The following is a 12869-nucleotide window of genomic DNA, read 5'->3' as shown; positions in this document are numbered from 1 at the left end:
ATTTTGCAGCCTCTGCCCATATATTGCCTCGAAACGGCTACCTTCATAATGCTCGATCCCGTTGTTAACCTCCTTTATGCTGTTCAAATGTAGATACTCTGCAACCAGGTCTAAGCTTTGCTAAACCCCACCTCCTGCATAGTCTTCATTATTTTCTCTTACGCCAATCCAAATCCAATTGATATCCAACTTGTTTTTCCACCACCTAGATTAGATAAAATGAGATCCTTTTAGATATATCCATCCCTGTTCGCAACCTCTGCCTCTTTGCAGATCTCATGTTGTCCATGCCTTCCAAACAAACCTCTAACAAGCTATAGTCAAAGATCCGTTGATCCTTGAACCTGTCCTCATCACCATATTGGGATGTATGCTGCCATCTTCATCATATCTCTCATTCAATGTCGTAGGTCACCATCCTCCCGTCCAGCATTCGCAAAAGCTTGATAAGAGCTGTCCAGTTCTCGTCAGCCTCAAATTGTTCCATTCAGAGTCTCAGAACCGACGGCTTGAGGGAGTTTATCATTTTTATTCTTAGTTTTTGTTTGCTTGGTCATGAGGGCAAGTTCGGTTTGAAGGGGTAGGTAAATATACGAATAAATGTAATGAATACTTAAGAGTGTAATTGTGTGTCTTAGACTTGCTAGTTTTTAATGGATTATTAGGAGCCCTTCTCTAGTCTATCAATACTCAATACTCACGTTGAGCATTAAGGCAACATGAACATGCCCCAAGAATTTGCACTACCGAGGAGGGACGAGACAGTTAGATGGATGTTTAAAACTTAGCATACATTTTATACAATTATAACAATTTGAACCCACCTTTTTTTGTTTTCCTGTAACTTCCAATATCTCAAAAAAGTCTAAATCAAAATTTCACTTATCATAAAGGTGTTCACATGCATATTGTATCAATACATGCCATATATTAATCATTTGAAGGAATGTAATTAACTATTCTATACAACTATTACAACTATACAAATACCTAATCGTGCTTGATGTAAACAAAATTCATTCTTTCGTAAATTTAGTCCACATGCAATTTTCCTTAAAATATTCCTCAACTACTGGGGTGAGCTATGAATATATAAATCAGTAGGTATAATACAATTCTAAAGCACATTAATCCAAAATGTTGCATGCTAGGCTAGTCATCATTTTTAAGATGTAAATAAATCATAGATCTTGGCTTTCATTTCAATAGAAATTATGACCATAAATATTACTTAATAATCAGAGTTATGTATGGTAATGGACTCATAACATTCGTTTTGAGGGCTTGAATATATATTGAGCTTGTTAAAACTTATACTTTGGCATCAATTTTAATACATCCATCTCGGTAGCACCGTCTATGCATTAATATAGTTGACCCTTGGCCTTATACATCTTGCATTGGCGTAACATGGCATAACTCATAGATCTGCTATTGTCTGAGGTGGAAAGGTAAAAGTCGTCAGTGTATGGATATATTAGCGTTGGGGATGATTCTCTTTCAATATGTGCATACAAGCATACCTATCATCATTTTCTTATTCATTCTTCTCTAATATAAAATCTATTTATAAGAAACATTGCAGGGCCAATGCAAGCAATATATATATATAAGAGTATACCCTTCATTCATAACAATATGAAGGATTAATTGCATTGTGAAAGACAAATAATCATAATTTGCAACATTAGTCTTGTGGCAATGAATCATCTTGTGCTTATAAAGGAGTAAAAATCATAAACATCTCAATTTTTTTGTATATCTTTAGAAGAAAGGAAATATTATTTCAATTTAGAAATGAGATTATTACATTAATTGACTTCTTGGATTTCGAATTGAGTCATTGTTGGCTCAAGAAAAATGGAAAAATAATTTCTTTTTTCTACATTTAAATGAAAATTTTCACCACCAGAGTGGCTTTCTCCATATTAATTGATTAATTAATTAAAATTTTAATTTTAATCAAACCAATAATCAATTTAAATTTCATTGCTCTCAAATTTTTAATTTGCTCTCGAATTTTTTAAATACTCGGAGGCAATTAATTGCTATTGGATTTAAATTAAGCAATTTAATTTTAATTAATTAATTTTTAATCAATTAATCAATCTTGATTATTTAAATTAATTAATCAATTATTGTTAATTAATTAATTTCAATTGACCAATTTTTTTGATTAATTAATTAATTCTAATTAATCAAATGATTTCAATCTATGTTGCACGGATACTCCTATTTACGAGGCGTGCTGTATCAGACACGTGTCAGATACGGATATGCCTCCGATACGACACTAATACATGTCGGATACGGCTTTGCTGTGTCCAATTAAAATATTATTAAAATTCGATTGGACACGCGTATCGGATACGCGTGTCCTATTAATAAAAGGAAGAAAAAAATATTATTTAAATTTGACTGGGTTGGTATCGAAACTCGGTACTCGGTATTGGTCGATACTGCTCGTTACCGCTCAGTACCGAGCGGTACTGGAACTCAGTACCGCTCGGTATTGGAACTCGCCAACTCGGTACCGCTCGGTACTAAGCGGTACTGGAACTCAGTACCGCTCGGTATTGGAACTCGCCAACTCGGTACCGCTCGGTACTATAACTCGGTATTGCTCGGTACTACTCGGTACCGAGCAATACTGGAACTCAGTACTGCTCAGTATTGGAACTCATTATCGCGCGGTACTGTAACTCGGTATTGCTCGGTACCGCTTGGTATTGCTCAGTATAGAGGGGTACTGAATGGTACCAAGCGGCAACGAGAAGCTAAAACATGCTCAGTACCACTCGGTATTTTTTCATAAAAACAACTTACTAAGCAGCACTTCAAAATTACTCTTACAAAAAAAATTTATTCCGGGGGCGCTGCCGGGGCGCAGCGCCCCCTTGGACCCCCGGCAGAGTCGCAACATATCTACACTTCTACTTAAATTTTTTCATGTTTCAAATTCATATTATTTAATTTGTGTCGATCCTATGTAGGATAATCAACTCTAGTGGAGTAGGAATTGAGTCTGATGATGGTCCATCAGAAATCAATATTGAAGATAACAAACCTCTATGGGGTTATGTTACAAATTCATATGATTTAATTTGTGTCGATCATTTGTAGGATATATATATATATATCAAGTCCAAAAGGGGGAAGAGGAAGAAAATAGTTTCTAACTCCTTGAATCAACCTCATGCTCAGGTGCATATGCCAGCAACTTCACTAGGCTCAACGGCCTTTCTCGCTTATCTTTACAGAAGCTGTTTTATAGGACAACCTTATTTTCAGTTGTCCTAAAAGTAGAAGCCTTTTTAGTAAAAATTGTTGGAAAACCTTTCATATTTTTTTTCACCAAACAACAGACATGAGATTAGTTTTTCTTTTGTATATATATAATTTTTTTGAATATAAACTTTAGTTGGTTCAAAATTTTATTTCAGATGGACAAAGAAGTGAAGGCAGTCCTTTCAATGATAAATCTTCCAAGTGATGGTCACACTTCAAAAGAAAAACAAACGGTTAATATTCACGGGTAAATTCTAGCTTGTTTATTGTTGTTGTTCTGCATGTTTATGTTCATTCAATCATAAATCTTCCAAGTACATCAAGGATTGGACTTGGCTTGGTCATTCTATGAGTTTCTTATGTTCGGCTTGAGCCGAGCTTTCACATATATGTTTGGAATTGGCTTGTTTATACTTTCTTATGATTGAGCTTGGTTTATTCTTGCTTTGCCTAAATTAGCTGAACAAGTTCTTAAATAAGCTAGTAAACAAGTTGTCTCTCCATCTCTTTTTCAATCAAGCTCAATACAGGGCCAAGGGGATTTAGATGTGGTCCAACCCTTAGGATGCCATGTATGCATGAAGACTAGGAACTTCTCTATTCAAATGAGAATATAGGAATAACTAATGGTAATCAATGATCTAAGTGTCATGGAAGTGACAATCTGTGTCATAAAGAGGTAGTTCTAAAGTGAATTGAATGAGAATGAGAGGGTAAACTCTACATGCCACATGATGTGAATATTCCTAAATGCCGTGTTGACTCATATAGGGTACAAACTTGTGTTTGTGATATAAGTTTGCTTAGATGTGACGTGTGGGACTTGACCTATGTAGATCAAATTCCTTGTATTCTATTAAGATGAGTTAGCAAAGTTTAGGTGACGTGTTTGCACGCCAAATGATTTGAATTGTCTCTAATGCAATGCATATGCCAATGTTGTGACCAAAAGTTAGGATGCTCACTCTAATGTAAACATGAATTTGCTTCTATGTGTGCGAGTGTTTTGAATATATTAAAGATGGATACTTTTATAACATAACGTTATTTTGAAATCAATGATTCAAATATCGGGATGTTTAATGAGTTTCCAAAATTTTAATTAAAATAGTCCTATTTAAACTGGCTAATGGATCAGGTCAAAGAATGTCAGAAGTCTGGCTTTAGCACAATCAATCTTAATAGAATTTAAGGAGTTCAAGTTAAATAGTCAGAACTTGTTTATATTCATTTTATATGTTATGTTAATAAGTATAATTTAAAATTATTACCATTCTTTTATAATTTTAAATGCAATAAAATGTAATGTTGGATGATATTAATTATTCACATAATGATAGTTATAATAGGTGAATGATTTATTAAAAAAATCAACTATATAAATGATGTAGAACGGAGGGGGGGGTTTGGTTAATTAATTTCCCTAAGTGGATGTCCAATTGGGGAATTAATTAATTTAGGAGGGAGAGAAAGAGATGGGGGCCTGCCAAAGGAGGGGAGAGAAGTGTCTAGGTTCGATGAATGTAGAAAGAGGTGTCTAGGTTCGATGAATATAGGAAGATGTGTCTAGGTTTGATGAATGTAGGAATTTTGAATTAATTCCCAATCAATTTCAGATTTAATCATTCATTGATTGAGGGAAGACTTTTCAAAATTAAACTAAATAATTTAGGAAATAATTTAAATTTTGAATTTAAATTCAAAAACTTACCAAAATGAAAAAGACTTAATTTATGAAAGAATAAATTTAGAAGGGAAAAGGGTGGGGCTAAAGCCGACGGCTAGGAGTGGGTAGGGTCTAGGTTGGGCGACAATTTTTGGAGGGAAATTCAATTTCAAAATTTTGAATTTGAAATAGGAGGGAATCAAATTCAAAATGTTGAAATTAATTTTGCCATAGAGGTGGGAGTAATTGGTGGGATTGGAGGTTTAATTAGGAGAGCATTAATGGGCATCTTAATTAGGTGATTTAAAACTTGCCAAGTGAGGAATCTTAAATTAGGAAGGAGTATTTAAATTAAATCTTATTGGAATTTGAAATAGGTTTGATTGGAATAGTTTCCTAAAATAAGATAACTAATTTAGGAAAAGATTTGAAATTTAAATTCATTTGAATTTAAATTCAAAAGCTTTCCAAATTTAAAACAAATCCAAATAGGAAAAAAAGAAACCAGGATGAAAGGGCTAAGAGAAGTGACGGCTTGGTGGAGAAGGTGGTGGTTTGGTGGGGTTTTAGGATGGAGATAGGGAGGAGATCGTCGGTTGGAAGAAGGGGAGGGTGGTGGCCGACGGTTAAAAGGAAAGGGGGTGGGTGGCCGGTGGTGGGGAAGAGGATAGGAGGTAGAAAGCCAACGATTAGGAGAAGATTTAGCCAGCGGCTAAAGGAAGAGGCGAGGGATTAGAGAACGAAAATAAATCGTGAGCCCGGATACTTTTTGCGGCTGACAGGTGATACATTGCCCTTCACCAAGGGACTTCAACCACGAGCCCGGACACATCCTACTGCTGGTGGGTATCTCATTATCCTCACATAGGGACTCCTACTCTCCTAAGAACTCTCATTGCTCTCAAGAATAAAGTGTAGAAACAATTTTTTTATTAATTCATCATGGTCTAATCCAAGAGCAAGGGTCTCTATATATAGACCTTAAAAGAAACTAAAAGACAACTTTGCCCATTGGGCTTATATAAGACAAGACCCTTAAGGCTAAAAACGAAAAAATGCATAATTAATTCAAAAATACAATTAATAAACTAAGACAAAATGGAGGAATTTCGGCCGTTGATCTTCGTCTCTTCCTTTGATTAACATCCACTGTCGGATGTCTGCATGATTCTCTTGGGGTGGGAGAAAGCTCGACTCCGTCGAGCACGTATCTTGTTTGCACAACCATGCTTTGATACCAAACTGATGTAGAATGGAGGGTGAGGGGTTTGGTTAATTAATTTCCCTAAGTGGATGTCCAATTGGGGAATCAATTAATTTAGGAGGGAGAGAAAGAGATGGGGGCCGGCCAAAGGAGGGGACAGAAGTATTGATGCAGACAAAAACTAGGAAAACCCCTAATTTTTGCAAGAAAAAAGAAACACTTCATAGGAAATAGAAAATTACACGAAAGAAAACAAAATACAACTTTATATCATAAAAATGACGCTTACAAACGGCGCTTACACACTTATGAAATAAAAACACGTAAAATTGCATTCCTTGATTAAAAAGAAAGATACAAGTGGGGTGGTCACATGCGGAGAGAAGAAAGAGGTAAATAGTCGAGACGAAGAAAGGACAAGCTCGCAAGATTTCCTAGAAGAAGGGTAGAAAAGGTGGAACAAGCTTGCAAGCCTTTCCAAGGAAACCCGTATGTTTTATCCAAAAAGCAGTCACATAACATTTTTTTTATTAACAAAACACCACATATAGGAGAAAAGGTGCAGCCAAACAGCCCATAATTATTTCCAATTGAGCCATTCAAAAAGGGGAAATGTAAGGTCAAAAGCCAGTCCAGAATAGCACCCGAAAAAGCCACACAGGAAACCACGAAAAGCAGGCACGAGACAGACAGCCAGGGGAGGAACCGAAGGGGCAGCATAAGGAACCGAAACCAGCAGCCCAAGGAATCGGAATAGGCCACGGGAAGAACAATCAAGGGAGAAAATTGAAGAGACATAGGGAAGGGAAAAGGAACCAGGGGGAGGAAATTAAAGGGTCATTTAGAGGGGGGGAATGAATCTAAATTAATTTTAGATTTATGAGCTGAATAAACAGTGGCTAAGCATTTATGAGCTGATTTTTAGTAGAGGAAAAACAAACTCACCAAAATAAAAACCCAAAATATTTTGACCCCCCATTTGCCTACATCAATTCTCCCCTGGTTGAAAGAGCTCATCTCTTGATGATGCTTGAGTATGTTCTGAAAGCGTTGCATCTAGCTCTTGAATTTTGGCTGCATACTTTTGCAAGATTTATTCTCGTTCTTGTTTGAATTGATCTTGTAGAAGTCTCTTTTTCTTCATGTACTGCTCCGTACACAAGTGCATTTTCATATGTAGTATGTATAATTCATTTTGTATCGGATATGTTGAATCTCCTTCCGTGAATTGGCACTTCAATATCTTTTGGCTGATTTTCTCCAACAACTGACTCAATTTTTTCGTGGTTTTACATTTTTTTAAACACTTAAAAATTATGAAAAAATCTAGGAATACACAAACCTAGGCTCTGATACAAAATTGATGCAGGTAAAAATTAGGAAAACTCTTAATTTTTGTAAGAAAAAAAAAACACTTTCTAGGAAATAGAAAATTACACGAAAGAAAACAAAATACAACTTTATATCATAAAAATAATGCTTACACACTTATGAAATAAAAACACCTAAAGTTACATTCCTTGATTAAAAAGAAAGATACAAGTGGGGTGGTCACATGCAGAGAGAAGAAAGAGGAAAGAAGTCGAGACGAAGAGAGGACAAGCTCACAAGCTTTCCTAGAAGAAAGGTAGAAGAGGTGGAACAAGCTTGCAAGCCTTTCCAAGGAAACCATAGGTTTTATCCAAAAATTAGTCACATAATATTTTTTTATTAACAAAACACCACACTCGCGCGCGCGCGCGCGCGCGCACACACACACACACACATATATATATATATATATATATATATATAGGAGAAAAGGTGCACCCAAACAACCCATAATTACTTCCAATTGAGCCATTCAAAAAGGGGAAATGGAAGGTAAAAAACCAGTTCAGAACAGCACCCGAAAAAGCCACACATAAAACCAAGAAAAGCAGCCACGGGATAGGCAGCCTGGGGAGGAACCGAAGGGGTAGCACAGGGAAGCGAAACCAGCAGCCCAGGGAACCGGAACAGGCCACAGGAAGAACAACCAGGGGAGAAAACCGAAGAGACACAGGGAAGGGAAAAGGAACCAGGGGGAGGAAATCAAAGGGCCACATATAGGGGGGGGGAATGAATCTCAATTAATTTCAAATTTATGAGCTGAATAAGTAGTGGCTAAGCATTTATGAGCTGATTTTTAGTAGAGGAAAAACAAACTCACCAAAATAAAAACCCAAAATATTTTGACCCCCCCTTTGCCTACATCAATTCTCCCATAGTTGAAAGAGCTCATCTTCTGATGATGCTTGAGTATGCTCTGAAGGCGTTGCATCTAGCTCTTGAATTTTGGCCGTATACTTTTTCAGGATTTCTTCTCGTTCTTGTTTGAATTGATCTTGTAGAAGTCGCTTTTTCTTCATGTTTTGATTCGTACACAAGTGCATTTTCATATGTAGTATGTATAAACTTCTTGGTTTCTACAATCACTTACTCTTCAATTTCTAGTCTCATTCGTCTTGGAGCTTGCTTAACAGGTACTGCATCTGGTTTGATAGCTAATTTGTGAACAACTATATCAGGGGATAAGCCTTGCATTTCATCGTATGTCCAAGCAAAGCAGTCCTTGAATTCGCTGAGTAATGCTTTCAACTTTTCAACATTATTTTTGAAAAAAAGAGTATTAATAAAGGCCGGGTGAGGATCTTCCTCAATCCGATAAGATATAGTTGAGAAGCGATGGGATTTCTTGGAAGATTCTTCAAAATGTCGACCATCGAGAACATTGTCTGTAGGGGTCGTTTTTGGGACCCATTTTTTATTAATTTCTTTAATGGTGAATCTCTAGGAGTATACATTAGATGTCACACCATACTTTTGAATATATTTTTCTAAAGATATTGATCTCTATATTTGTTTTCCCTTATGTCGGGATCTTTCGGTGGTGGATTTTTGGATATGCATCTAAGTGTCACATCCCGATGCTCACCGTACATATCTTGACTCTTTCTTTGCTCCACCATAATAATAGATGGTTGCTTTTACTTCTATCGAGACCTTTCAATAATGACTTTTTGAATGTATGGACCAAGTGTCACGTCTTGATGTTCATCGTATAGAGCTCAATATTATCATTATTATTTTTGTTGCTACTATAGAATTTAAATGACTAGACAAAGGTGGAAAGAGAAATCAATCCCCAACGAAGTCGCCTGAAATTTGTGGGCTTTGAAAATTCTATTTTGGGTGACTTCCTGGCCTCTCCGTGCCATCGATCTATTTTTCTTTTATTTTTAAGTGTGACGACGACGGTAGAAAGTTTTAACGAGATTAGGTTCCGGGGGAATTTTCAGAAGGCATATTGGGTTTTAGATAAAACACTACCCATAGATTTCACCCTCATTTTGTATGGCCTTTTTTATCTGAGTTATGGTTTTCTATAGGCGCAAGCCCTTACAGTTAATTACCCCTCCCGATAATAGGAGAGAACTTTCGATTAAGGTTAGTCATTAACGAGTTCGTATGGATCATAAATCCAATATATAATAGCAACAATTTTAGGGTTTAAATTTAATATTATGATTTGGATTTTGATGTTTGGAATTTAGAGCTCATTATCATAAACTTAAAACTGGTGGTGGAGGAATGACGATGAGCCCGATCAAGATCCTATGGTTCTGTTGTTCCGGGCTGTCATATTCCCTGGTCTACTTAGTCAGAGAAGGTAGTTGACCCAACCTGACAGAAAGTATCTTATCGGCAGCTATGAGTTGCTTCGTCCAAGAATACCTTATAGACCTGGGTTGATGTTTGTCTAAGGGGATATATCTGAATCCACCTTAGCTGACAGAGGGCTTTATGCCTATCGAATATATCCTATAATTCATAGCTCAAGGGTTTGACGCTGTTAGGGAACATATGGGCTTTGGCCGTGATTGTAATATAATGGTGCCATTTTGCGACAAAACCACCCGATTTGAGGGCACGTGCCACGTCCATGTTGGCAAGAGACTATTTGAGGATGAACCAAAGTGATACACCCGACACAACATTCGCTCTTTGTGAGCTGAGGTTAATTTTAAATTTATCACCCCGACAAATAGTTGCGGGATGTGGATGAGTTTTAGTTTTAAAATTTTAAGTTGATAGATTTTATTTTAAGAACTTGGGCTTTTGTTTGACTCAAGATTTGACCCCTTCGGTTGAGATTTTCTATCAACACGGCGATCATCAGGGTGATTTATGGGCATTTATGTTTTTGTGGGTATTTGTATTTATAGATTGAACCTTGTCGACTCTTTCAACTTGCTGACATAGGATTTGGTTTGTACTTGACTTCAGTTGTTAACCCGCACAGCATCCATAGACGTCACGTATATTTTTATAACACGCTCGTCGAAGCCCATGCAGGTATTTGGGGAGCATTTTGTAATTTAAGTCATGTCTACTCTAGTCTTTTCGAGGAGGATGAGACTGCGCAGCATTCTAGGATCGTTGGATTTATGATTCATATGTGATGACCGGAGTACGTACGGGTTGTGTTTAGTTTGAAAATAGAATGTATATTAATGAACATTTGACCCCGCTTCAGTTTAACGGATCATATTTAATACATAATGGGAAATTTTAAAATATTTAAATATGATCCATTTACGCAAGTGATTTCATTTAGAAAATGTTTCTGAATTTTATTTAAGGGCCAACGAACGCCTTCTGTCCGCTTGTATATATGTTGCGGATCCGGCGGCGTTATTGTTTCATACATTTTTCCTTTTTAATTATAATTGGAGTCAAATATTGAAAGATTTACATCCTTATCAATCAGTTGAATCCTGATATACTTGTGTACAATGAATAGATCAGACCAAGATATCCTTAAATCAGCAAGTAATCATCAAGCTTTTAATCACTGTGGCATAGCTTTTAACTTTTCTAGATCAGCACAATCAAATGAGTGCTCTAGTGTATTTGAATCAAAGGTGACATCTCCTGTCATTGACATAACCCTTTGAAGAGATCTTCTCAAAACTATTTTTTATCTGTTAGAAATATTTATCCAATAGAAAGAGTTTATAAACGACTCTAAGGTTCTTAGTTTGAATAGAATTTCTCACATTTCTTAAATAACTAACTTCAATCATACATTGCTAAGACATATAGAGATGCATGATAAATGTTTTCAAGCAAAGACTATAGTGGCATGATCTTGATTTGGCTAAAAGACGCATCAAATCAATATGCTTTGATTTCATGTAATCTCAAAATTTTGTTGCCAAATTTTTCTTGAATATTCAACTTAAGTCAAAGTCAATTGTCAATTTTCTTGAATTTTTAAAACAAGATTGTGTCACTTGCCATTAACACAATTCATCTTATAAGCCACTAGTATGTGCACTTATCATTTGTTTAATGGTTTAGGCAAACAAAAACACTTTACCTCCCTCTTATTTTATAGGTTCCAATTAATTAGAAACTCCTGCTTGACTTGAGGGTGTAGACCACTTTCTCTTTTATTTTATATTGGAATGATTATCCATTAATCATATGATTTTAAATCATTTAGAATGATTAAATTTGTTTCAAATTAAATTCATGTTTTCCAAAATTCACTATGTCCAAAATTTTCGATAAATTTTCGGCAGCCTCCCGGCATCCCCTCCCCGGCGCCGGGAGGTAAGAAGTGGCTCGATTCGGCCGGAATAAATTGATTGCGAGGAGATTGAGTCTTCAAAAGCATTGATTGGCGAAGATTGGTTGCAGATCGAATGTTTGCCGTTGATTGGATGCAAATTGTAGTTGATTGTTGATGCTCGATCGAAGATCCCTTTTTCTTATTTTAATTTGTCAATTAATTAATATTATAATTATTTTCAAATTGAATGATCATTTGAGCATTTTCCAATCATTCCAAAAATTTGGCTAAGTCCTAAAAATTTTGAGGAAATTTCAGCAGCCTTTCGGCGTCCCCTCCCCGGTGCCGGGAGGTAGGGAGTGGCTCGACTCGGCCGAAATAAATCGACGATGAGGATATTGGAAGAGCGATCGAATCCATTAGTGTATGCACTCCCTCGGCCGGATTAGGTCGACGACCAAGGGCTTCGGGGGACCAGATCAACTCTGGGACTTCCATTAAATTGCTCCCACTTATTTAAAAATCCATTTATCCTTTTTTTTTATAAATTAATTATTTAAATACATTTTAATTGAATGTTTTTTCCAATCTTTCAAATGGCTAAGTCCTGGATTTTTGAGGAAAATCCGGCAGCCTTCTAGCGTCCCCTCCCCGGCGCCGGGTTGTAAAGAGTGGCTTGGATCAGCTAGAGCAAATCAACAGCGAGGAGATTGAGAGAATGATTGAGTCCCTCAGTGTCTGCGCTCCCTCGGTGGATAATCTCGACGACCGATGGCTTTGGGGGACCGGATCAACCCCGGGACTTCCTTCAAATTGCTCCCACCTGCTGAAAATCCTATCATTTCTCTCCATCTCTCTTTTTTATTTTATTTTATTATATATACATTATAATATATATTATATAATATATATACATATATCATATGATATATATTATAGTATAATATATGATATATATTATTATATAATATATCATATATTAATATATAATATACATATTATATATTATATAATATATATCCTATATAATAAGTTAGAAACAAAGAGAGGGGTCAAGAGAAGCAAAGCCTGATCGGGCTAGGGCTCAGCGGCGGGAGTCACGCACGGAGGCT

The 12869-nt window shown here is 36.2% G+C and overlaps 1 protein-coding gene across 2 annotated transcripts in view; it reads left to right on the top strand.

Annotated features, from left to right (window-relative positions):
- The window catches only part of LOC110115091 (origin of replication complex subunit 3), a 40107-nt gene that overhangs the window by 16730 nt on the left and 10508 nt on the right, over positions 1-12869 (top strand). For both annotated transcript variants that reach the window (XM_028696648.1, XM_028696647.1), the window contains one exon: positions 3444-3535. In XM_028696648.1, the coding sequence (XP_028552481.1) occupies positions 3444-3535 (92 nt within the window). The remainder of the gene's footprint in view (positions 1-3443; positions 3536-12869) is intronic.

The sequence above is a fragment of the Dendrobium catenatum genome, unplaced genomic scaffold, assembly GCF_001605985.2.
Source record: "Dendrobium catenatum unplaced genomic scaffold, ASM160598v2 fragScaff_scaffold_798, whole genome shotgun sequence".
Classification (NCBI taxonomy): Eukaryota; Viridiplantae; Streptophyta; class Magnoliopsida; order Asparagales; family Orchidaceae; genus Dendrobium; species Dendrobium catenatum.
Note: the sequence above shows the minus strand (reverse complement) of the source record. Positions and strands in the feature narration are given on the sequence as shown.